Source organism: Neurospora crassa, linkage group I (genome assembly GCF_000182925.2).
Source record: "Neurospora crassa OR74A linkage group I, whole genome shotgun sequence".
In the NCBI taxonomy this organism is placed as follows: domain Eukaryota; kingdom Fungi; phylum Ascomycota; class Sordariomycetes; order Sordariales; family Sordariaceae; genus Neurospora; species Neurospora crassa.
In genome coordinates, this window is record NC_026501.1 from 2,846,469 (window position 1) to 2,870,684 (window position 24,216).

The window sequence follows — 24,216 nt, forward strand, 5'->3', positions numbered from 1 at the left end:
AAAGCCATTGCAATTACAATGACCTGAAATTACAAAGATCTCCAATTCCAACCAAGTTAACAATATAATGTATGAATTATGTGCACGCTCAACACCACAATGAGGTACAAACTACCAATGTAATAATAGCCTTTGTGTCAATAGCCACCTATATGAAAGCCCGATTAGCTCAGCTGGTTAGAGCGTCGTACTAATATCTTCACCGAGATATCAAGTCCATGCGAAGGTCAACAGTTCAATCCTGTTATTGGGCATGATCCATTGTTTTTTTCACCCCTTGTACACACCGAGGGTGTTAGTTCAGTCCTATCGTTCGATACATTTTGTGATTAAAATTCTTTATTTTTCTTTTTGTTTTATTCTTTTGGCGGTATTAATGCTCTTGTTCGTGTCGTTACGGCCGTTAGAAAAAGATATAATGATCCGCGTCCAAACAAATTATTGTTTCTCTTCTCTACTTAAAGCATAGTTGAAGTCTTCTACTGCATCAACAGACATCTGAAATATGATGAATACGCTTGATGCTTCCAACTGGTTTAATCCTCCTCGCGAATTCTCAACTCCTTCTGAATCCACCGCAACGCCTTCTCTAAATCCCTCGTGCTAGTGTTGCGAATAGTTTCAGCTGAAAACGGTGCGTCGCTTTGGCCATACCGCGCTTTCTTCTCTGACTGTTCATGAGCTAGTAATGACTTGAATCAGTTGATGCGTCACTGAAAAGCTGTAATAGCAATGTTGGCCACCCTCGGCTGGCGTCTTTGTCGACTTGAAGATCATCAAGAAGCAGTGAGGAAAAAAGATAAAGACGAAGACGAAGAACAACGTACCGATACGGAGGGAGCAACTCTTCCCCTCACCCTTGTAGTAGCAGCTGAAGCAAGCGCCCCCATGCACCGCCCGACCGCCAGCGACACACTCCGCAAACGGCCCATAGTTGTCTACAGTCTCACACTTGGTACAGGTCTTTTCTCCAGTTTCTTGCGGCGTAAATAGATAGTGAGCAATGCCAGTAAAATGCTCTTGACGCTCCCATTTGAGGTTGGAGGTGACTAGTTGACCTTTGACCCAGTACTGCTTTAGCCAGAGAGGGCGCAAGATGGTCTGCGAGTTACAAGCATTAGATTATGTCTTGGTACGTTTTTCATTGAGATATTATGATAGGTACCTTGTGTTTGGAGATGATGGCCAGCGCCTGATTGGACTCACAATCCAATAACTTCTTCAAAGCGAAGCGAAGACGCTGTTTCGGCGAGAGGCTGTCCCTCCAGTAATCGATGTCCTCATTCGCATCGCTATCTTGGCCGAGGGACTCGTCACGGAAGACGTAAGGTGTGAACATGTTGGGTGGCGGCGCGAGCCGCGCGGGCGGGTCGTCCCTGCTCCTGCCCTCCTCCATCTTGTCGTCGGGCATGAAGAGGTAAGGTGTAAACACGTTGGCAGCCTCGCTTCTCTGCTCCTCAATGTGTCGCTTCTTGGGCGCTTGAAAGTCTTCTTCGGAGGTTTCAGTTATTGGTTCCATGTCTGGCGATGACACGGGTAGCACGGACGGGCCGGCCTTGTCCTCGTCGCATTCGATATTGGGCATCTGGATGATTTTTCCTGTTTGATATTAGTGTTTGAAGCAACTATATTGCCAGGTAGGTACCATTTGTTGTCTTGTATACGATCGGGTACTTACCAGGGTTTTGCTTTTGGTGATTTTATACCTCCCAACAGAAGGATAAAAGGTTATCGCATGTGAACGGGCAATCTTCAGAACTACTACCTCTATGGACGAGATGAAGTTTGTTGCAGGTAGGTTGCTGGGCTGTTTAGATCCATTGCCGAGCCGACGGAGACAGCTGGTACGGTAAAAGGGAAAAAGAAACTGCCAACGGATCACGCCCTCAGTACCTGAGACGCGTCGATACCTCTAAAATCTCTAAATGGCAGCTGTTAACAGCTGCGAGAAATCGATCTTGATTTGAAAAACAACGAACATAAACTTTAGACACTGTATTTTAAGACCAACCTACATCTGGACTGCTAGTTGACGATGACGTGGGTCTTGGGGTTACCTGCTTCACGGATGTGGAATTTGGAGGTACGTGCGATAGCCATGCTGTTCCCGCTCTTTGTGCCAGCTAGTCAAGATAGGAAGTGTGGACTCATGGAATGTTATTAATCGGGTACGATTTTGGTCTCAAGGGCCCTATGCGACGGGTTTTATACACAAATGACAGCTAATTTGCAAACTATCCTGAGTTGAGTTGTAATATGCTTTGAAGTCCCCATTTACGTTGGGTTGAGTTGATTGGGGTTGATCTAAGTCAATCTGCGTTGATCTGAGGTGATCTAAGTTGATTTGTGCTGAACTTAGTTATCTTGAGCGCCGTGAAAGAACTGCATGAAAATCGATACAGTCATACTTATATTCGTAGACTGTCTTTGCTACTACAATGGTTAGATCGGAACCACAAATACTCAGAGATGACTTCTCAAGGACTCTCATTTCTTCGCGGCGTTCCACGAACTCAACAACTTAGTGTTGCTAGTCTAGTTACTGTCATGGTGGAAAGTCGACTAAGACTATCGTTGCACGTCACGCTACTAAAGACACAATACCACAATATAAATAGGAGTATTCCAAAAACCAATAAGATAGATAAAGGCCTTTATACGCTCTTGTAATTTCTTGTTTCTCTAATAATCAGCAATATTTTATATCAATAACCCATCCAAGTTAGTAGGAAACTAAGCTACTAAGACACTCTACCGCCGCATCACTGCGATAACGATATATGGTTAGTTGAAGTGGGGTTTCCCTTCACTCTGTATCAGCACATAGGCTTGAAGAAAAAGTCGTCCTTGTTTTGTCACCATTTCCAGGTTGTGGTCAGGAGTCCCTACTTGTTTGTGAACCCAGACAGTTTGAACCCATAGTATGTGTACATTCAGCACGTCAAAGATGACCAGCAGAGGATTTAGGGCCTTGGACCTTGGATTTCAGAGATACACGTGTTTAATGCGTTGTTATGATTTTGTGTTGCAGTCCACTTTTTTCGCAACTCCAAAAATCAAGACTATGCATGAGCATTTTTAGGGCTGCCTATCTGGGTTGCGTAGGTTGTGAAGGTGTTTCGCCGTTAAGGTTATGATCACTTCTGTATAATGTGATGCGTGGGGTCACTTTTGTTGGGTATGGAATTTGGGTTATTACTAGACTATATGTTAAGATTGTCCTGTACTGTAAAGTAGAGTAGAGAACCTTGACTATGTATGCTATGAAAATGAAGAGAACAACTCCGCTAAGAAGCTGGTTATGGACAAAGAGACATTGGGTGTGGTGACTACCGAGAGGGGAAACGTCGTGGTTGTTGTTGAAGATTGACCAACTTTCCTGCATCTAGTGACACCGATCTGATATGCCATTGCCCAAGCTCAAGTAAGGGAGAAGCAAATGTGATACATACGTAAAAGAAAGAAAAGAAAATGAAACTGAGGAGATCAGAAATGAAAGGATGCAGACGAAAACTTTCAGTAGAACAGGACCAAGTTGCGAAAACATGCTAGCCCAACCGCCGAATATGACATGACTGCAATTCTTGTCATTCACCAACCGAGGCTGAAGGCGATGCAGGAGGCGTGGTCCCAGGAGGTGTATTTTCTCTTGATGAAAAAGTAGACCGGGCACTGTGGTAGCTATGGGTACATTAATATTGTTAGCAGTGTTCCTTGTTCCTACAAGTAAACACAAGAACCAAGTACTCACCTGCTAACAGTAGTGTACTCGGTCTCAGCCATCGACACAAACGACGAACCCGACGGCTTCTTCGAATTAGTACCTCTATGATGTGCATCAATCTCATCTCTGAGACCCAGTTCCATGACGGTGTCCTTGAATGCCACCTTGGTAGGAGTGGGCAGGCCGTGTTCCGTCACCGTATCCACCGCTGGCTCTATTATGACTTGTGGCAGCTGGGGCGTCATTGAGCGCTTCATGTTTGAGGTGGAAGCCGCCAAGAAAGGTCGTTTGGATGGACTCCAAACCTCCCCTGAAGGGGCACGTGGCCAGGGGTTGAATCCCACGTCGAGATTGCTGAAGCTACCGTGGATTTTCTTCCTGATTTGTTCCTCTGTTGGCTCATCTTGGCGCTTTGACGAGGTTTCATGAGAAATGCTGCTTGAAGTCGTGCCTTGCACAGTGTTGTCTGCAATTGATGCCCCGGATATGTCTTTTACGTCTTGGTGCGGTTTGAAAACATCCCTGATGGCTGGCTTGTAACGCTGTCGGAAAACGTGAAGAGAGCCACCCGCATCAGCACGATACGGCTTCGCCATGATAGCAGCAGAAACCGACTCGTTCTTATCGATGACTATTGTGGTCTCGGGGGTATTAGCATTCTCAACGGGAGCGCTCCCAGCCCGCGCGCTCTCGACAGGAGCAATGAACATTTCGTGAGCTTGCTCAGTGGCACTTGGTCCTCTCTTCACAGGCCTCTTCTTCTTCTTGGTCACCTTTTTAGACTCATCTTGCGAGGCCTGCGTGGACTTGTCTTCCGCAACAACAACTGGCGCCAGCTGTGACTCCTTCTTTGCAGCTTGTTGTGCATCGTTCTCCTTTTTCTTCTTTTTGATAGGCTTCTTCTTGCCTTTTCCGTTTCCGGGCAAGTTCTGTTCCTTGTCTGCTTCCTTGGGCTCTAACATGGGTGGGACACCATCTGTCAGGTCCGAGTTTCTCTGAGACGCCTTATCTTGGATCATTGGTGCTTGGGCGAACCACTGAGACGGCAAAACTTGCCTACCGGTCGGTTTGTACCTTATCACTGTTCCAGTTTTCTCGTCCAAGTTTCCGGATTGTCCCGAGTTCCGATTGTTGGGAGGTTGAAGTTGCTCAACTGACCCTAACTTCATCGACGTCTCCTAATCGCCGACGATGTGGGTCTCGTGATGTCCTCTACCTTCCTGATATATTCCAGCCTGTTGGTCTTCACCGTTCGAGCCCTGCTGCGGAGTGGAAGCTGTCTCTTGCTCGAACCGGATTTCCTCCGATGTACTACGAGACGAAGGCAGTCTCACCGGAACTCTGTGGGAGCTAGAGAAATTTGTGCTTGAGGATGGTAACTCCTCCTCTTGCAGTAAGCATACTTCGGCAGGTTGCTTAGTCTGCGCATGTGGACATTTTCCTTGGTGATGCTCAATGTGTGAAGGTCCGGTCTGATTTGATGACTGATTGGCCATTTGCTCCGCCCGTGGTCCTGCCGACGGTCCCATCCGCTGTCCAACATGAATGGGCATATGTCCGTGCTGATGGGGGCCACCAGGATAAGGTCCATGCGGGGGTTGCTCGGGCCAAGGGGTATAGACCATCGGCATCCTAGGCTGATGATGAACAGCCGGGACCCCTAAGCCTTGTGGCCACAAATGAGTCCTAGGCAGCCCTGGAAAGGGTGCCTGTGGCACTACCGGTGGCACTGTTGGTAAACCGCTGCCAAAAGGAGGCGGTGGGGGATATGTAGGGACGACGTGGCTAGGACTGGTGCAAGGCATATGAGCAGGGTGGAAAGGAACGGGCTGAGCAGGATTGCCTGGAGCAGGCATCCTGTAGGGCGAAGGAGCAAGGCATTGGAGTTGCTGGGGGTGCTGAAGATGAGGGGGGTGATGCGGATGATGGGGATGATTTGAAGATGCCAGCATACTCGAAAAAATGGTCGGGTTTCCTCCGACGAAGGGATCAGTCTCCGCGATGAATGGATGCCTCGAAGTTCTGGCATTGCGCAAATTGGCTGAACCGCCACTGCCATTATAGCCAGCCTTCTGGCTAGAAGTGACAGAAGGTGTGCGCTCATGGAGCTGTGCAGTTTCCATGGTTGGTGGTAGTCCAATTTGAGCCTCGCGTTGCTGAGGTTGACACCGCCAGTGTTTGGTGACCCAAGGGTGCTCGAGCTGTAAACGGAAAAAGCCGGTGTCATCTTCAATTTGGGCACCATTGCCAACCTTCACGGCCTTCACCGCATCTTCTTCCTTCCGAAAACTAAATCGCGAGTCAGCGTAAGTATCTAACCGTTTCCGTGTGTTTCAAGTATGCAGATACTCACGTAACATATGCAACAGTCTTACTGTCATGTGGCCATGATGCTCTGGAGCCCTGAATACTCCCGAATCGACGGAGATAATCCTCAACGGCTTTCAGTTTGCTCCGCGTGGAAACTGTCTTTTGGTCAAGGAAAGCACGAACACTACGATTCTTCCTGCTGCAAGGATTGCACTCACAGGGTTCCCAGACGGCCTGAAAACCCATCTTCCCAAGGTTAGGACATTGAGGAATAGAGTTGGCCACTGGTTTCTGAGCGCTGGTGTTGCTGCTATCCTGAACTTGTTTGTGATGCTGCCTGATTGGGCCATGTATGGGATCATTCCGCGAGTGAGACCATCCATTTTGGGGCTTCTGCTCGGTTCGTTTTTTCTTCTGTTGGCCTTGTGCTTGGGGTACCGAGGCGGGCTGATTAGGAAAACGGCCAGAAGTGATACGGTCACGAGTTTGAGTCTGCGGGCTGGCGTTTCCAAGCTGAGATTTGCTTGGGAAAACGATTCCAGTAAGGGGCACCTTAGTAATAGTAGTAGAGGATTTGGGTAATGCTGGCATTTGCTGCGGAATTTTGTTAGGAAGACGAGATGGACCTGCGATTCCCGTCTCGACTTGGAGTTTGCTGAGTTCAGACTTTGGGATTGGGCCTGACTTTGACGCTTTGTGCTGTATCTTGTTCGCCTTTTGGACGTGCTCGCTCTTGGTTGGAATTTCGACCTCGCTGGCAGCAGGTTTGTCGCAAAAGCCCGAACTTCGTCTAATCGAAGGGATAAAGTCAGGGGCCGTGGCTTGGATTGCTGCTGACGCGGCGCGTGCGAAGGGATATAATACTACGGGAGCGCCTATGAGAAGTTAGTTGGAAAGCTCTATCTCGTACTAAAATATCGAAGGAGGAAGGCCAAGGGGTAGTAGTGATGTGTGAACTTACCTTGACAGTTAAGCGGAAGTGTATCCTCTGGAGGGATGGTGGCCATAGTGCTTGGGGAGGTCACAGCCATAATGTCTGGGTTGCGATAGTAGTGAAACCAGTATTCCAGCTGGTCACAGAAGAAGACAACGCAATCTTTCGGGAAGGTAACACCGTGGGCGTAGATGTTATCCCAGTCAGAAGGACCGAACACCGACATAATATCCTTGGTAGTATCCCAACAATTCAGCCTGTAGCGATTTTGTTCCCAGGTGAGCCAGCTTTCGACCCACATGCAGATTTGATTCTCCTTGAGGAGTCGGAAGACCACCTCAAGGAGGTTAGAAGCGCCTTTGTACCACAGATCGATCGGGTGGAAGTACTGGTGAAGGTCCTCCCAGTAACAGGGATTAGTCATGTCTTCAACATCATCAGGCTGAAGACTGCGAATCTCTGCTGCAACTTCCTGGATCTTCTGAGGAGACCAATTGCGTGGTGTGTCGCGAGCGGGCAACTCATGTTTCAAAGCAGGCTTGCCTGCATGAAGCGAAAAGGCGCACTTCGACCCGGACGGTAAGTATGTGTACAAGCTGACCTTTGGCTTCTCGGTTATTGGGGTCGGGGCTGGCATCTTGTCGGAGGTGAGTACAAGGACACCTTGGCGGGTAGCGTGTCGAGCCATTTTGTTGAAGAGGGGTAAGCCGGAGGGTGATATACCGCAAACTTGGCTTTTTGGCGACCTAGGCCAGATTCTGCTGTGACAGATAAGTGAACCTGGTGGCAAATAACCTTGTTTTCAGATCAATCAGATTTGCAAGGGCCTTTGCTGACGAGCAAAAGTTGCTGGAAGGAGCTTGATCAAGCTCAGCGTTGGCGGGGTGACGGTTTGTCAAAGCTTGGTATGCGCTTCGCGAAGAAGGCTGCTTGCAACGAGTTGACCGAAAGTATCTTTGTCGGTCAGTTGCTGCGACGATAGAAAGACTTGCTGTCCTATATTGATGGTGTTCCGACAGAACAGGGGACCGTGGAGAGTTGTTCTGGGAGGAAGAAAAAGTGTGGGCGGGAATGGTCAGCGCTGGGGTTTTATGTTCGAGGACTGCCCGGGCTCTGCATGAGTGAATGGGAGATTGTTTTCGAGGTGAAGTGTTGTTGACCGGAAAATGGGGCGAGGCCGAGCTTCTGCCCGAATACTCTACCAGCAAACGTATTCGTCGAAATTGCTACCGCCAGTTTTTCCATGCCCGACACTATCGCTCCCGGATTTACCACGCATGGAGACGGGGAAGAACGCACCGAACCTGTGCAGGACGATAGCATAAAAGTTTGGTTAAAACCCTTTCCCGCAAGCCCCTCTAGACTAGTGCCATATTGCTTAGCCATCTCCGTCTCCTTCTTCTTGTTATTGATGGATGCGGACATGGCATTGTGCAGATGTCCAATGTGTGGATGCATTGATATCAGTGCTGATATCCCTTCATTCGATCTTTGCTCATGACAATTCTAGCCCAATAACGCACACTATGTCATAAGCAAGAAAAGAGGCGATCATCCATTGACAGGCTTGCCCGGTTATTTGGAAAGACTTCTTCTTGCTTCATTCAACCACTTGGTATCTATAAAGTAAAGGTGCTTCGGTGAGAGGAGCACAGACAACAATGCCAGTTACATAACAGACGGGGAGGAGAGGAGTATCTTCTTGACAAGAACAGAAATTGGAAAAAGGAAAAGAAAAATGGGGACAATGCGCATCAGCATTAGTTTTTCTTGGGGAGATCCTCCAACAACTTGAGAATGGCAGACTCGTTGTCGCCAGTGAAGACCTTGCCGTTGTTCCAGTCAACCACCTGCAGTGACAGGTAATCTGGTCAGTAAGCTGTCTAGGTATGTGCTCAAGGCGGAGGGGGGAGACGGACAATGGGCCTATTGAGGTTATCACCGTTCTCCTTGAACTTCTTCAGGGCTTCTGTCTCATTTTGGGCATTGCTGATGATGGATGAAATGCCCGTCTTGCCCACATAGTCCAACATGGTTCTGAGCTGTTCGGTGGTGGGTGCCTCCTCAGTGATGTTGAGCTCAAAGTCAGACTTCTTGGCGGGCGCATTGTCGGAAACAGCAGCACCTGAGCCTGCGGCTTGCTTGAGGAGAGTGGCAATCCTGATGGAGGCAGGATTGCTCGCCTTGTGGAATAGGGTGATGGTGTCAAGCACCTTGGGCTGGAGCTACATTTGCCGGGTCAATGTTTTGTCTTGCTGAAATGTAGCTTTTCCGCAGCTGTACGTCGGGTCACTTACAAACTTGAACATTATGGATGTGAATATTGAACAATTCCGGGTGGAAAAGTGAAAGATATCTTGGACTTGACTGAGTGGCTGTTGTTGATGATCTTGATGATTAGTGTGTTGTTAATGTGAGGTCTTCCGTGCAATCGTCTGGGTGACGTCCACGAATGGGAACCTGCGTTGCCCCGGCAGGCAGGCTTTCTCGCTGCCCTCGGACGGGAGCTTGGGCCACGCCATCGGCGTTGAGCCTCAACTCGGATTGCCCAATCGGGATGCAATGTGGAGCTCAGACTAGTACTGAGTACTGAGGTGTACTGCATAGTACGTCTTTGCTGGCACTTCATAAGTTAGCGCGGTGAATTGCAATAGTGGCGATAACTTCGATTTCCGTACAGAAGGTGACGGTGTTGCCCAGCTCTGATAACATCAATAATGTAAGATGGTGGTGCCACGCTAACGAGTTGTGTGCCGCCAGAAGTGTAGTGTACATAAAGGTATCTTTCATAGGTTACAGCATGCCTCCATCCATTGTTTGCCAACAACCTAGCCAGCTGTTGTACACTAGTACGTTGGGTCTGTGCCGTCGGAGTGTCTGTGCCTTTTCATCTCAAGAGGGTTCGAAACATCATCGAATCACAGGAACAGCAGATTGCATCTGTAAGCTTCTCTGTTCAGAGACTACAGGTACGGAACTACCAACTGTACCTAGGTATCAATGTCATGACCAGATTCACGCTCCCGTTTGTTTCAAGGCTCAAGTTCCGAGTCAAGTTTCACCTCGACTGCTCTGCACCTCAGACCTGTACACAGCAGAAAAGGGAAGATGGGGGTATGACACGGGTACATACCCCGGTAATCTTTCCTCCCGGCCGTGTCCTTCGCTTCGTCTCGACTTATTGACCTGGACAGTTCAGAGGTTAGGTTTTCTGAACTCTCTGGACAATGGCTTTTAAACAGACCTGCCCTCCAAGTTTCCATTCCCCACCCACCAAGTGGGATTTCCCGCAGGCCCGCCTGCCGATGAAGCGCCTTGGCGCCCCTTCCTCCACGTACCTATCCCAGCATTACGATCAAGGTGCTGACGGTACCAACAACTCTATCTCTTCCGCCTTCTGCTGCGCACAAACGCTGTGTTGTGACCGTACAGGTACACACGGCGTGACTCTGTAATGGTTCCAGTCTAGTTCCTGGATTCATCTTGTTTATCTATCTATGCGCAGTAGTGTAAGATCGATCTATCCGAGTTTGTCGGGCAAAAAGATGCAATACTGCAAACACTTTAGCGCGCTTTGGCTTCCCCGCAATCATAGCGCCCTGTCGATCAATGACGTAAATGACTGAACCAAAGCCAAAACACGCAAAGGAAGCACCAGTGGCGCAAGACGACCCGATGAGCCCGATGTTGTCCGCCTGTCCACTGCAGCGAGGCGTCGCATCATTACGTACTATACCATAACTGCGATCCATCATAAAATCCATACATCCGGGCAACTGCCCTCCACTGAGCTTTACGTGATGGACAGACAGCCCCGTTCAATGTTGAACTGTGGACGCCGAGTGGTCCTGGCATGACGTACAGTTAGTGGACCCCAATGACCAGACCAAACAAGCAGGCGTCCTTCCCTCTTGTTGTCTTGGGAGGTTTGGGGGATATAAGTAGAAGCAAGTAGCCGCAGTTCAGGTTGTCTTTGTCTTATTCCGCATTCATCTTGAACAAGAGCGTTCACAGCATCATCAAACATCAGTACTACAAGCATCTGTTTATGTGCAATACTCCAGGATTCAGATTCCCACCAAACATACAGTTTCAGCAACACCCCAGCAGCAGAACATCTAGCAACATGAACTCCAACGTCGGAAACGCCCAGGTCTACGAGGCCGGAGACCAGCGCAACCCGAAGCAGTCCGAGATCGAGACCCCCGACCGCTACAACGAGGGCCAGGCTCATGCCCACAGCAACATGGACTCCAAGGACGAGAGGTCAATCAAGAACCGTCTGGCCGCAGCAGAGGCCGCCGACGACTCGCATCAGGACAGCAGAGAGACACAGTTGCACAAGAAGGACCCAACACTCCCCGTAGGTGTAGTTCTATCCAATGACCGTGGGAAACAGGCAGGCTAATTTTCTTAATCGTGGACAGGCAAAGGATCACGGCAACGAGCCATCCCGAGGTGCCAAGATCGATGCAGAGATCCAGGCAGAAGAAGAGGAGATCCTAAAGAAGAAGGGCGCGAGCTTGCCAGGGCAAAAATGGTAGATCAAGACGAGGGAAATTGACAATTGTTTGTTTTGTTTTGGGTAGGACACGAGCAACAACTAGGCATTGTTATCATTAGGGGCATCGCCAGCATTGGGATAGGTATTGCGGCAGGTAATACAACGAACAGCGTTTTGTTAAATGAACAACACCTTTCACGATTCAAGGTGGCATTTTTCGCGTTGCCTTTTTGAAACACGGGGCTAGTAATCGTTAGGGATTTTATGTTGTCTGAACGGCAAGGGCTGCGTAGTCGTTCAAGGAGCGTATATCTCTTCGTGTTTATGCATATTGTCGTGTTATTCTCAACTTTTCCGCGTCATGCAAAGTGTTAAGCAGCTAATGTTAGCATCCAGCGGGTTTCACATCCTGGGGTTACACAGGAATCGAGAGCTTGCCTTCAAGCAAGCAACTATGAAACGTTAGTTCGAAAGATAAACCCTACAACAACTTTGCTTGCTTGTCTTTTAGCAAGATCGACACGTCCGTAAGTAGAAGTACTCCCACGCGGCAGGCCTGCCTACCGGCACGAGGTATGGAACCATCAAGGTCCCCGTCGTAGCCGTCAAGGTGACTTCAGTTTCATACGCAAGGAGCAGATTATCGCGTACCTACTAGTAGTATCAATCGACGTACTTTTGCTGGATCTTGGGTGAACAAACAAAGGCATGTGCACTTTCTGTGTTTTGCTTTTTGCCCACAATCTCCACTAAGATTTCCCATTACCTTGAATTGTATGGCAACGTCTCTCGAAGACAACTTCATATGGACTGATTTTCACAATTCCAAGGAGCAAAGGTGGGGAAACGTCACAGTGATTACGACCATTATGCACAAAATAACCCCTCTTTTTACTTGACCAGAGATATACACTCATCCTGCTAACCATACCACCGCCCTCTAGGTTAAAGAGCACTTTGGTCATCTTCACTCGCCGCAACCTCCCTCAGCTTCTACAAGCCAAGCTCACTTTCCCCTACCTTCGGGATGACCCTTCGCGTAGTGCCACCGTCCAAAACCTTCACGGTGCACTCCTCCCTCCTCTTCGACCCCAAGAAAAAGGCCTTCAGGAAGAACATCTCGATAGAAGTTGATCGGGACACCGGCTCCATAACTAATGTCTACGAACGTGATAATGAAGATGACCTTCGGCTTCAAATCTATGCCGGAGACATCGACCTAAGAGGCGCCGGCAAGTGCGTTTTGCCGGGGTTGGTGGACAGTCACACCCATGTGTTTTTACATTCCTATACGTAAGAACACGCGCCCTCTTGTTTTGTCTTCTGATCCCCTGATCCTATATCTTGACGTTACGTTCAAAGTTCCGCACATTACTGACTCCTACGCCTACGGGGCGCCTACGGCTACCAGCGACCGCCCTTCCATAGAACAGATGCGCGATGCTTCTGCTCTTGAACGCATTATCCGCGCCACCTCTCACGTCCGCGCCGCCTTACTCGCAGGATTCACCACATACCGGGACCTCGGCACCGAAGCCCTCGGCAACGCCGACGCGCAGCTCCGTGATTGCATCAACCGCGGGCTAGTCCCCGGTCCCCGCATGTTTGTGGCAACCGACGCTTTAGCATCCAACGGCTCTTACGAGATTCGACGCGAGAACAAATCCCTTTCAGGATCTGGCGGCTTGATCGTGCCCCGTGCTTCAGATCCGTGCGATGGCGTCGACGGCGTACGTGCTGGCGTCCGGCGTAGAGTAGGCGATGGCGCAGACATTATCAAATTCTACGCCGACTACCGCCGCAAAGTCATGCGTTTCCCCGGTCCCGGGACTAGCAATACTTCCAACCAACCCATTCTCTTCCCGCCCGATGACCCACGCAGGCGTAACCCTGCCGTACCGCTATTTGGACAGGACGAGATGGACGCCATTGTGCGCGAAGCGAAACTAGCGGAACTTCCCGTAGCCGCGCACGCAGGCGAGACTAAAGCTGCGCTGATGGCGGCGAGGGCAGGTGTGACGACGGTGGAGCACATGTTTGAAGACTCGAACGGGCTGCTAGATGAGACCCTAGAGGAGATGAAACGTCAAGGGACGATCTGGGTGCCGACGCTGGCGACGGTGGAGAGTGCCGCGCCGCAGTTTATGGAGGATTGTTTGGCTGCTGTTAGAAAAGCTGTCAAGGTCGGGGTGAGGGTGGCGACGGGCGGGGATACGGGGGTGATTGATCATGGGCTGAACGCAAGGGAGTTGGAACTATTTGTTAAAGCGGGAATTCCCATTGAGGAGGTGTTGGAGATGGCAACGGTGGGCGGGTGGGAGGCCTGTGGAGGGGAGTTGACAGGGTATCGGTTTGGCTGGTGGGAGAAGGGGTGTAGGGCGGATATTATCGCGCTGGATGCGGATCCTAGAGAGGATGAAAAGGCGCTGAGGAAGGTGGGGTTTGTGATGAAGGATGGGAAGGTCTGGAAGCGGGATGGACGGGCGGTTGATATGATCACTGTCCCAGAGTTCCCGCCGTCCATGGACAATTGATGAGCCGGGTGAAAGGCCTGGTGTGAACTGAGATTAGTATAGAGAGGTGATATCACCACCGGACAGCCCACGACCGTCTGGTACTATATGCCGACAATCTTTGGAAGAATAGCTTCGAAAAGATGTAAGGGTGGACGGAAGGATGATTTGATGATGATGATCGTAGTAAAATCATGCTCAATTACAAGCATAATCTACCTTCTCCAGTATGACAATACCATGAATCATTGCTATGAGCTATGGACATCCCATAACGGTGTACATTCCAATACTGGTTTGCTTGTTGACTCAAGACTTTGGGTCAACTTTCCTAGGCATTTGGATATCCAACGATTGCGTGATCTTACCTTGGAAACGCCATTTTTGATATTCAATATACTAACTCAATCCCTGTCAATGCCTTTATGACCTGTACTCAGTCTCGTGAGCTTTGGGACTATTCGGGATAGGTTTCGTCTAGTGTACACTACCAGGAGTACCTCGTGTACCAAGCTAACAAAGAAACCAGCATCGGACTGTATGTGTATAACCCATATCCAAGCTGATAATTTCATGTACATGGGTGTGACCGGCTGCAGTCACGAAGAATGCGAACGCTTGTGGTGGAAAAGCAAGCAACAAGATATTAATTCATAGATAGACTCCAAAAACTCCCTCTAATGCTTCGTAGAAGACATACAAATGTGCCGAGCCATGCAATGATTAGGCAGGACAACACCAGCTCTCATGGCGAGTCGTTTTACTCCCATCCTCCTCGCTCCCCTCTCCCTCTATAATGTCGATAAATGTGTGAACGGATGAACTTTTGGTTGACTTCGGGATAAACAGATCAATTGCCGTTCACTGCCATCCCATCCAGCGTCTCATCGGGTAATCGTCGGTGACGTGGTAATCGTAAAACGGGTATGGTATGTGCGTAAAAACGTGGATCGGTGAAAGCGCGTATGTAAAATGATGGTATGCAGAGTGTGAAAGTATTTGGCTCCGAGGTTGTTGATTAGATATGATGTGAAATGTTGTCGGTCAGTCGGTGAGAACCGTCTCCGTGGGTCGTGTTCGTCGGATTTTCCCATCCATCCCGGGGTCATCCCGTGTCTCAGGGGTTGCCGATCCGAGATACGAGTGCAGGTGGGACCGTTTGCCAGGAAAGGAATCGCCGAAAAGTCGTTGGATGCCATGACGGTGCTGGATAGCACAAGGACGAAAAATGGAAGGCCCCAAGAGGATCTGTTCCGTTGGGAATGGAGATGGTTGAGATGATGTTTTGAACAGCCATGCTTGCGGTTACTGGAGATTGCTCTTAACACACTCCTTTCATGACGAGGCAATCACGACATCCCCGAGGCACCGACCATAGCTACAGCATGCCTCCTTTGGTAGGTCACCTCTGAGGATAGCATCGCGCTTGGCCTAATCAATAGAGTCAGCATATGTGTATGTAAGTGGACAGTTTTTTTGGAGCAAGGAGACGTACATCTGGGCAGACAATAGGTCTTGCTGAAGCCGTGGCAATGAGTGAGAGGGCGACGATGAGTTGGAACTTCATTTTGAGACTGAGGACAGCGAGTGACTGAAGGATGCTTCACGAGAGTGACAAGACAGGTATGATGTATATATAAACCGGTCGGTTCGCCGAAAATAGCACGGTTGACTCCTACTATCGCGGACCAACTATTGCTGGTAGTTGTTGTCGTTGGATGTGGATGCCGAGCGGGAACGAGAGATGGCTCGCTTGTGGCGTGAGGGAAAGCGGATTAAACAAGAGAATGATGGGAACAGATTTCTAGCCAGACTTCGAAAAAGCTCCTTAAGATTTCTCTTGAAGGGGTCATGCATACCGGCGAGGTGGTCGGCGCGATATATACACCAAGTCCCAAGCCCCCGTGGCCCCGTGGGTGCTAGGATCCCGGCCGGGGTGGCCTCGGGAGAGAACATGGAAGAAAAAAAAATGAGGGCTGGTTTGAATGTGGACTTCCACGGTGGACCATTTTCCACACAATGGTAATTCAATTGATGAAGATCGCCCAGAAGCCCAGCATCTACAGCGGGTACCTCAGCACTTGCTGTTCCCTGGCTTGCATACACCACATTATGTACAGGCACCTACACCTCTGTCGGCATTTGAAAGGTTAGCGCAGCGAACTGCAAAGTGGCGATAACTCTATTTCCCGTACAAAACATCCCATTGCTTCGCGAATCTGGAAATGTTTGAAGTTTGTAAGGTGGCGCTACCACGCTAATAAAGTATTCCGCTAATCCACGCTCCATCGAGGTGCCTTGTTCGGGAATGGAGACATGCTTTTTTCTTCACCTGAGAGATAAGGAGGTGTAGAGGGGATTTTGGGGTTCAGGGTGCTGCATGGGTGGAGGGATGCATGTTGGTTCACTCTAGCGGGCCGCACGACGGATCATAACCGAATTTGGACAACTGGCCTCGACCTGCTTTTTGAGGCGTAAATAGGATTTTTTTTTCGTGAAGAGTTCGGTATGGATGACTGGCATAGTTATCCGAGCCAGCGGCGTTGGCTGTGGCCTATCGGTTATACGTGTCGACTGGTCCCCCATGTTCTCGGTACTCTTCGTTCTCGGGGGTTGTAATCCTGATACTGATGCGTACATGCGCACACCGCATTCCACGTACTGGTGCCTCATTCGGCAAAGACGGAGATGCGGCGCGGGATGTGCTGCTCAGTGTCGATATGGACAGAGGAGATCGGCGCAGGAAGCGATGGAGAGGATAGAAAGGAGAGAACATACTGTCTTCATGCAGTCGAAATCGAGCAGCATCTCGATGGATCTCAAATGAATTGCAAATCAGCATCTCTTCATGATCGGGGTCGCCGTCACTGTTCTGGCAGGTCCCTCCGTTACCTCCAAAGGAAGAGGAAGGTCGAACGGGATCGTCAAAAGGTCGGGCCCCAGTCCCCAGATGACGGGATAAAATTTATGGAGAAGACGCCGGCCTATATTATTTTGGAGGTGACGATGTGCAGTGGTCTTGACATGAAACACGCTGGCTTGAGCCGCAGCTGGGGTTTAAAATGGGTTTGGGGAATTGGAGTGGCTCCTAGGGCACTCCCTCTGCACGCACTTTATCTCGAGAGTATTTTGTCCATCCTCAATCTTGCTTTGTTTATCGACTTTCAGCACTGTGAAGACTACTGCGTACACCACCGGCATTTGAGAGACAATCATGTTTCTCGTGAATAAACCTTCCCCCTTTCTTTCTTTCTCAAATAACAGCTGAGAGAAGCGAACAGTCGAGAAACCCCCTTTGACTGATCATGCCAGGGGTGAACTTTGGCCAACTCGTAACGAACCAAACTGTCCACTGTGGGATTCAAGAGTACCAAGCAACTAAAACAGAGTACAACAAAAATCAAGAAACCAAATGAATTGAATCATATCAAATAAACCAATGTCACATCAATAGAGGCGGAAGTTCAGTCTCGCTCGTAGAAGAGGGTTAGGGTTTACTTCGCACATTTTCGGCTGCTCCCGCGCTTTCAAACTCTCCAGTCTGCCTGGTAATTGGCACTGGGTCTGTGCGCCAGCGGAAGCACATGTCAGGAGCTGTCAACTTGAACTGAACCGATTCCGCTGAGCTGAGCTAAACTTTATCTCGCTCTAGCCACGTTTAACGAAGCTGGAGCTCCCGATCAGCAAGTGGCTGAAGATACGATCGGGATTAGCGTTCAAGCCACAATTAATGACGTTGATGAATTACAGATCCTGGCATTCCGGCCCTTCACCAGCTTCCCTGACGAAACTCCTCAAAAACCAGCAGCAGTAGCAGTACAGCGACAGCCCACCTGCCAGGCACTGCCAGTCGACCAAACACGTCACACCTGTCCCGCCGACCTACCTACCCACTGCGGGCACTGCCCACAGCAACCTGAGGCTTGCGAGCACACGACTGCCCAAGCCAAGGAAGCTTCAGATTGGCAGCGGACTACCTCATCTCTTTGCTGTGACCTGTTGGTATTTCTTCCTGCCTCCTTCACACCTGAACCATTATTTTTCCGCCAAGCTCCGGCACCATCGCCAACATCAACCCAACATCAATTCACAAGACGACAGTCGCGCACTCGGTCGCAATACTACATTCAGTCATTATACCAAGACACTGATCCGAACACGAGAACTCGCGATTCCCCATCACAACCGTCAAGATGACGCTTTACTACAGTTTGGTATGTGTTTACTGTGTCCTTCGCCGTGGCCACCCGCATCACGTCACGTCGTTAGATAGAGAGGACGATGCGACGATGTTCATGGACAGAACTGGCTAACGCGATTGCTTTGCAGGTCTTCATGCTCCTAGTAGCAGAGATGTCCATCTTCATGCTGCTTATAGTTCCTCTACCCTTCACCATTCGCCGGAGGCTGTTCACCTTTATCTCGGAAAATCCAATCATAGCCAAGCTACAATATGGTCTGAAGATCACGTTCATATTCATCCTCATCCTGTTTATCGACAGCGTGAACAGAGTCTACCGTGTGCAAGTCGAGCTTGCCGCTGCCACAGATGCCTCCAAGGGCAACGCGTACGTACACTTGTTGTTTTCTTCCCTTGTATGCAACAGACAACTGACCAAAATCAACAGTGCTGCCATCATGGGTCACGAGCGTCTCGAAGTCCAGGCTCGCAAGTTCTACTCCCAGCGCAACATGTACCTTTGCGGCTTCACCCTCTTCCTCTCCTTGATCCTTAACCGCACCTACATTATGATCCTCGAGGTCCTCCGTCTCGAGGAGAAGCTCAAGAAGTTTGAGGGTACCGACAAGGACACCAAGCAGTCCGAGAAGCTCGCCATGGCCGGCGATCCTGGTGAGATCTCCCGTCTCAAGCGCGAGATCCAGCTCCGCGACCAGGACATCGAGACCCTCAAGAAGCAATCAGCCTCTCTTCACCGCGAGTACGACGAGCTCGCTGAGAAGTACGGCCGCACCCAGCAGGATGATGTGCCTAAGAAGATGAAGTAAACGGGGACCACGCTTTCCTCGGAACCTAAACGAACTTTTGCTCTTTCGTAATAACACAGAACATCATGAGCACAACGTCGAGACTTTGTCGCCTGACGCAGTGTGGACCTCGAAAGATGGATCATGGAAGAGGGAAGGGAGGTAGAGGGACAATGATAACTACCATCGTTCTAACAGGAGTTGGGTGTATGGTCATACATACCGTGGCGGAGATTCAAAAGGGATGCTCGGTTGTTCGCCATCGAGCAGGTTGTGCGTCTACAAGGAGTTTGATAGCTTGTTAAGTATACCGTGAGAATGGACTTCGGAAACCGCTACTTTCATACCCCGGATGTCGAATTGGTAGAAGACTGAGAATGGAACAGAACGAGGTTCTTTTTGCTTGATTTTGTGTTGGTACAACCATCTCCTGTCCATTTCAAGTCTAATATGTGTCAGCACTGATCTATATCCACCTACCTTGTATTACAAAGTCATACATATCTGTTTCCACAATAGCCACTTCCAGCACCTCCACAGGTTACGCTGCTCATGTCCTCCCATAATCTAACAAATCAGGAAACAGTATTCCATTAGCCATAGCCAATACCTCCCTCTCCGCCTCCGTGTGCGCCTCCTCCTCATCCCACGGCAACAGTCCCATGGCTCTCAACCCATCATCACCACCGGCATCATTAACATCCTGCACGCCCGCTCTTCCCATGTGACTACTCTCATCACCTGTACCACTCCCACTTCCACATCCACTAGTACCACTATCATCTCGCAAGTGACTATACGGACCAGGTCCGTTCACCATACTTTGCACGCCGCCGTACCCGTACCCATAAGAGCCGTAGTTCGTGTGCCCCTGGTGGAAGAGCGCTTGCCCACCTCCGCCGAAGTCGGGGCCGGGCCTTCCGAGGAGGAAGGCCTTGCGCTGGCGGGAGAGATAGAGCGCGTTGGTTTGGGTCAGGGGGCAACAGGGGAGGTAAAGGGACAATGTTTGGGAGATTTTTGGGTTTGAGTTTGTGTTTGGGATTGGATCTGGGGGGTTCTTGCTCCTTGTGATCATGCTGAGTTTTTGCTTGTGGTGCCGGTTCTGCCTCTGCCAAGGCCCGTCAACAACATGAATCAAATCCGGATGCCAAAGCACGTAATCGCCCGGTTCTAAGCGTGGGATGGTGACCAGACTGCGGTCCAGCTGGAGGTGCGGGTGCAAAGTTGGGTTGATGTCTTGGGCATAGCTGGGGAGGGCGCCATGGAGGATGGAGTTGTGGGGGTAATTGAAGAGCCAGGGCGAGTCTTCTTGTTCTTCTTCGCCAGCAAAGGTGGTGGAGGACGTAGAGAAAGGGACCTGTTGGTCTTGCTCGGAGTGGGCTAGATTTGAGGATGAAGAGACTGGGGACGCGGAGGGCGACGGAGAGAAGAATGGTCGTAGCAGGAAGTAAGCTGTTGCCAGTTGGGGCATGGGGCAGACTTGCAGTGAGTCTGAGTCTGAGTCTAAGTCCGAGTCGGAGGAGGTGGGGCTCATGGTTAAAAGACCTTGGAACATGCGGAAGATGGAACAGGAACCGGTGCCTTGGTAGAGGTCGCTTGTTGCTTGGACGCGGGAGGAGCTCTGAGTTGGGAAAAGGGGATATTAGCTTAAGTTCCAAAGTGTCTTTGGGGACAAGGTTAAAGGGGTGGATTTGATACATACCTCCCAAGGTTCATAATCCTCCCAACGCCCATGGAAGATATCCTTATACGTCCCTGCCCGTCCATACCCATCCGGCTCCCATCTCTCGACACTGCCATTGTCGACATGGGCGCTAGGATTGAGTCTGTTTTCATTACCGCCATACGTTGTTGTCGAAATCGTTCGTATCCGCACACGATCGGCGTATGTGATGGGAAAGTTCGTGCTGACCATGGCGTTGGGGTCTTCAGACTTCCATATTCTCATCGCGAACTTCTGCGCGGCTATGACATTGGGATGCGCCCTGGCTTTGATCTGGGCTGGACTCCAGTAGAGCTCGTAAAGTTGGGGGTCTCTCGTTGGCACTGCTCGCATGCCTGAGTTTTGGCTGAGGTATTCGCTTGCTTCTTGTCTCCAGCTGGTGGCTGTCTCCTTTGGAACCACATTTCGGATGATAGCCACCCCTGACCTTCGTAGCTGGGCGAGGAAGTCTTGGGATTGTTGGGGATTTGTGATGTTGGAGAAGCTGATTGTTGGAACCACCTTTGACCCCATAGAGGAGATGTAATTAATCTCTTCGTCCAGCCTTCGTAGTAGCCTTTGCCATGCTGATGTGATTGCTGCTTCATTGCCTGAAGCTAGTCTCTCTTTCAGGAGTGTGAATCGTGGTGGCAGAGGAACGGGATCAGGGTATGAAAATGACTGCATTTCGTGCTCTTTCTCCCAGTAGACATGAGCTACCGTGTTCGCAGTGATGGGATACGATTGAAAAGACATAGCCATGATCAGCGACGAAAAGAAGGAACATATGAATGGAAGACATATAAAAGACAAAGAGAAGTGCCACACTCGTAGGTATGTAGAGAAATGAGACAAACCGGGGAAGACATGCTCAAAGAGGTCTGAATGAAACACCGCACTTCGACCGCACTTTATACTTCTCGTACTCATCTGTCCCCCCAAGTGCTGATCGTCTCATCCCCATTGTGTGTTCAAGAAGATACATATCGCCATCAGCCGTATCTCTGGCCGGAGCAAGAGTGTATTTTTATCAAAAACCTTATCCACATCCGGTCGCTTCGCGAACCGACTTGAGAGCATGGGACCCAGCAGGGAGCCATCCGCAGCTACGGGCCGTGAATGCCGAACATTTTCATCTAGTGAGACGTTACTAGCGTTTACCAATAGAAGAATTCCGAACGTCGAATCCACCCAATGGTGTTTCAATTTGGCAGCTAAAGTTTGGTTCGGCTAGGTTCGGGTATCTTGGGGTCAACACCTCGCACTTACACGGGTATCTAGTCGCAGTAACGCATAAAGGCAGGGCTGAAAGATGAACAACTTTCCTGTACCCATGCGACTTCGAGCCCTCTTGTAAAAGCACTGCTGACTGTTCCGAGATCCGTGGTAATGCGGTTCAAGATTGGTGTTAAAGCTGGCCTAGCCTTCAAGTCCCCGCATTATCTACACCCCAGAGACCCCTATTTCCTATGCTTCACTCTCGAAACTGTGTTTTGTGCGTTTCGAACGTCTCACGGGCGGCTCTGGATCGTTGGCATCGTCATCAACGGTCTTCCTCTTGGTCTTTGGGGGCGTCACCTTGGCGACGCTGCTGACCGATGGCTCTGGATCAAGGGTAGCACGTGCGGCTGCTACATTCCCACTTTCTTGCCGCATGAGAACGAAAGCTACACGCTCAATGTCAATGGCTTTGACTCCAAGCCGTTGAGATAACGCTTGAGATCTCTGGCACAGGGAGTTATATTCCTTGACATTATACCTGAGGGGCACCTTTTTCCCGTCTCCGCAGAGCCAGTAGTAGGCTTCATCGGCGAAAAAGATAACATGGTCTGGGTCATGCACTGCCAGGAGCAATGACGCAGTAGCCGGGCCGATACCTTTTAGCTTGGTCAGGATGCCCAGGGCGCCGGATATGTCTGACTTGTCCCGATACTGCTTGACGGCATCTTGTACGGTTGTCTGGACCAAATCGGGATCATTGGACGAGACCAGTTTCATCAAAGTTGGGCGGAACTTGCCATGACGCCTAGACCAAAAGTCAGCGGCTTGCAGCAAAGTGACATCGGGGGACAGAAAGCAAGTGCTTCTTTCGGTAATCTTGCACACAAGCGGCCCAGTGGGGGCATCTGAAGTGAGTTTTAGAGATGGTGTTTGCAAGCCGCTAAAAATGGCTGTGGCTCTCCTTCCGCCCAAAACTAGTGAAGCAAGACGATAGGTGACGCCCTTGAGAGTTCCAGGAATGTCTGAATAGGTGGCAGGGATCAGAATGTGTAAGAGGACGTACAGCTTCCATTCGACCAAAGTCTTGACCTCATCGACCCCAAGGAATTTGGTGTCTGCCTTTTCGGGACCAAATGCTGTGACTGCTTCACCATAGCGGTACTCATCCAACTCTGCCAGTGTCTTCTGGCCTGGTTTTGCTATTTGCAGGGTGTCAGATAGGGGATTATAGCCAGGGGGGGTTGAAGATTTGGAGGGAAGCCACCATACCTCCCTTGTCCTGCGAGATGGCTTGGATGCAGGCGGGATATCTTCCGAGCACCTCATTAAAGGCAGCAAGGGAAATTTTGGCTGCAGATAGGGGAGTTGGTTTGGCCATTGCGGCTCTTCGTCGTTGCGGGCCAAGCTGTGATGCCGCGGAAGAAGGTGGGGGTCACAGTGAGTTATAAGCTGTAGTTCTAAGTGACACTGCAGCACTCAACCGTCTTTGTAAAAGGTGGATAGACGGTCCGGACTAGTGTACACTACATGTGATGTTTGGGACTTTGGGGATCGATCAGGAGTGGATCAAGGGTCTGATTCCTGGAAAGGCCGTCGCGGCGAGTCCCACTAAGAAGTTGGGTGCAGCCTTATGCTCAAAACCCTCCACCGAGTCAAGTGAGTTGATGAAGTCACTTACAGAAATTGACAGTTGGTTCCGTCGGAGGCGTCCCCGGGCAGAGATCGATCAATTCATGCAGCGGGAGGCGGCCCTGAAAGTAAGGTGCAATCCCGGGTGGTCAAAAGCTATGCCTTTGAAGGCTCGGACACGCAGATGGGCTGTTGAGGCCGAATACCTGAAGAACGTTCAGTTGGATCCCATCCAAGAAAGCAGAGGTGAATTAACCTATAAGTACCAAGCGGTCAATTTAAGGGAGCATCATCCGTCAATGGTGCTGCCAAGACTTTCACTTAACGGCCACCTGCTGTACATCACTCCCGTGCTTCCTACCTTTCAGGCCACAAGCGAAGAGAGTGGAGAGGACTGAGTGAGTGATTGAGTGACCTGTTCCCCCCACCCGACTTGAATATGGAGATATCGATAGCCATTCAAAATTGTAACAAGACAGCGGAACAACGGGGTAATGTATGTAGGATGTGATAGGTAGCGGGCTCGAGACCGGAAGCGGTGATCTCTTCAGAAAATCGAACCGTCTGGCCCTTGGTCAGTGCGTTGCTTCTACCTGCCTCTGTCGTTGTTGCCCACGGGAGGCTGGGGCTAGTACCGCTTGTGACAGCTGAAATACGCTGTAATATACCCGACGTATCTAAAAGATGCAGGCG

General features: G+C 50.1%; 9 protein-coding genes and 1 non-coding gene across 11 annotated transcripts; 4 read left to right on the forward strand and 6 right to left on the reverse strand.

Annotated features, from left to right (window-relative positions):
• Positions 1–158: 158 nt before the first annotated feature.
• Positions 159–254, forward strand: NCU15026. Its single transcript has one exon. It is a non-coding gene; the product is annotated as a tRNA-Ile (tRNA).
• Positions 255–423: 169 nt separating this feature from the next.
• NCU02593 (hypothetical protein) lies at positions 424–1,585 on the reverse strand (the record flags this gene model as incomplete). Its single annotated transcript, XM_959903.2, has 3 exons — positions 424–682; positions 828–1,101; positions 1,166–1,585. The coding sequence occupies 3 exons, from the start codon at positions 1,583–1,585 to the stop codon at positions 537–539; spliced, it is 840 nt and encodes a 279-aa protein (XP_964996.2). The 3' UTR covers positions 424–536.
• Positions 1,586–3,175: 1,590 nt separating this feature from the next.
• NCU02594 (hypothetical protein) lies at positions 3,176–7,656 on the reverse strand (the record flags this gene model as incomplete). Its single annotated transcript, XM_959904.2, has 6 exons — positions 3,176–3,681; positions 3,752–4,805; positions 4,941–6,013; positions 6,078–6,909; positions 6,996–7,449; positions 7,570–7,656. 6 exons carry the CDS (start codon positions 7,654–7,656, stop codon positions 3,588–3,590), a joined length of 3,594 nt encoding a protein of 1,197 aa, XP_964997.2. The 3' UTR covers positions 3,176–3,587.
• A 530-nt stretch (positions 7,657–8,186) lies between these two features.
• Positions 8,187–9,404, reverse strand: NCU02595 (hypothetical protein). Its single transcript, XM_959905.2, has 3 exons — positions 9,266–9,404; positions 8,888–9,193; positions 8,187–8,818 (listed from the first exon to the last, which is right to left on the reverse strand). The coding sequence occupies exons 1-3, from the start codon at positions 9,275–9,277 to the stop codon at positions 8,729–8,731; spliced, it is 408 nt and encodes a 135-aa protein (XP_964998.1). The 5' UTR covers positions 9,278–9,404; the 3' UTR covers positions 8,187–8,728.
• A 1,206-nt stretch (positions 9,405–10,610) lies between these two features.
• NCU02596 (hypothetical protein) lies at positions 10,611–11,826 on the forward strand. Its single transcript, XM_959906.2, has 2 exons — positions 10,611–11,331; positions 11,396–11,826. The coding sequence occupies exons 1-2, from the start codon at positions 11,017–11,019 to the stop codon at positions 11,510–11,512; spliced, it is 432 nt and encodes a 143-aa protein (XP_964999.2). The 5' UTR covers positions 10,611–11,016; the 3' UTR covers positions 11,513–11,826.
• Positions 11,827–12,382: 556 nt separating this feature from the next.
• NCU02597 (hypothetical protein) lies at positions 12,383–14,243 on the forward strand. The gene is made up of 2 exons (XM_959907.2): positions 12,383–12,765; positions 12,884–14,243. The coding sequence occupies exons 1-2, from the start codon at positions 12,500–12,502 to the stop codon at positions 14,004–14,006; spliced, it is 1,389 nt and encodes a 462-aa protein (XP_965000.2). The 5' UTR covers positions 12,383–12,499; the 3' UTR covers positions 14,007–14,243.
• Positions 14,244–14,610: 367 nt separating this feature from the next.
• NCU02598 (hypothetical protein) lies at positions 14,611–15,785 on the reverse strand. Its single transcript, XM_959908.2, has 2 exons — positions 15,481–15,785; positions 14,611–15,416 (listed from the first exon to the last, which is right to left on the reverse strand). The coding sequence occupies exons 1-2, from the start codon at positions 15,550–15,552 to the stop codon at positions 15,321–15,323; spliced, it is 168 nt and encodes a 55-aa protein (XP_965001.1). The 5' UTR covers positions 15,553–15,785; the 3' UTR covers positions 14,611–15,320.
• Positions 15,786–17,768: 1,983 nt separating this feature from the next.
• Positions 17,769–19,570, forward strand: NCU02599 (BAP31 domain-containing protein). Its single transcript, XM_959909.2, has 3 exons — positions 17,769–18,199; positions 18,315–18,553; positions 18,614–19,570. The coding sequence occupies exons 1-3, from the start codon at positions 18,179–18,181 to the stop codon at positions 18,990–18,992; spliced, it is 639 nt and encodes a 212-aa protein (XP_965002.1). The 5' UTR covers positions 17,769–18,178; the 3' UTR covers positions 18,993–19,570.
• On the reverse strand, positions 19,522–21,799 carry NCU02600 (DUF1479 domain-containing protein; the record flags this gene model as incomplete). Its single annotated transcript, XM_959910.2, has 2 exons — positions 20,674–21,799; positions 19,522–20,592 (listed from the first exon to the last, which is right to left on the reverse strand). The coding sequence occupies exons 1-2, from the start codon at positions 21,601–21,603 to the stop codon at positions 19,522–19,524; spliced, it is 2,001 nt and encodes a 666-aa protein (XP_965003.2). The 5' UTR covers positions 21,604–21,799.
• Positions 21,800–21,812: 13 nt separating this feature from the next.
• Positions 21,813–24,012, reverse strand: NCU02601. 2 transcript variants are annotated; one of them, XM_011394677.1, is made up of 4 exons: positions 23,780–24,012; positions 23,164–23,729; positions 22,958–23,093; positions 21,813–22,699 (listed from the first exon to the last, which is right to left on the reverse strand). In XM_011394677.1, exons 2-4 carry the CDS (start codon positions 23,270–23,272, stop codon positions 22,141–22,143), a joined length of 804 nt encoding a protein of 267 aa, XP_011392979.1. In that variant the 5' UTR covers positions 23,273–23,729; positions 23,780–24,012; the 3' UTR covers positions 21,813–22,140. The 2 variants fall into 2 exon arrangements, with proteins under 2 accessions (XP_011392979.1, XP_011392978.1); XM_011394676.1 differs by lacking the exon at positions 23,780–24,012 and having other exon boundaries at positions 23,164–23,750.
• Positions 24,013–24,216: the final 204 nt, after the last annotated feature.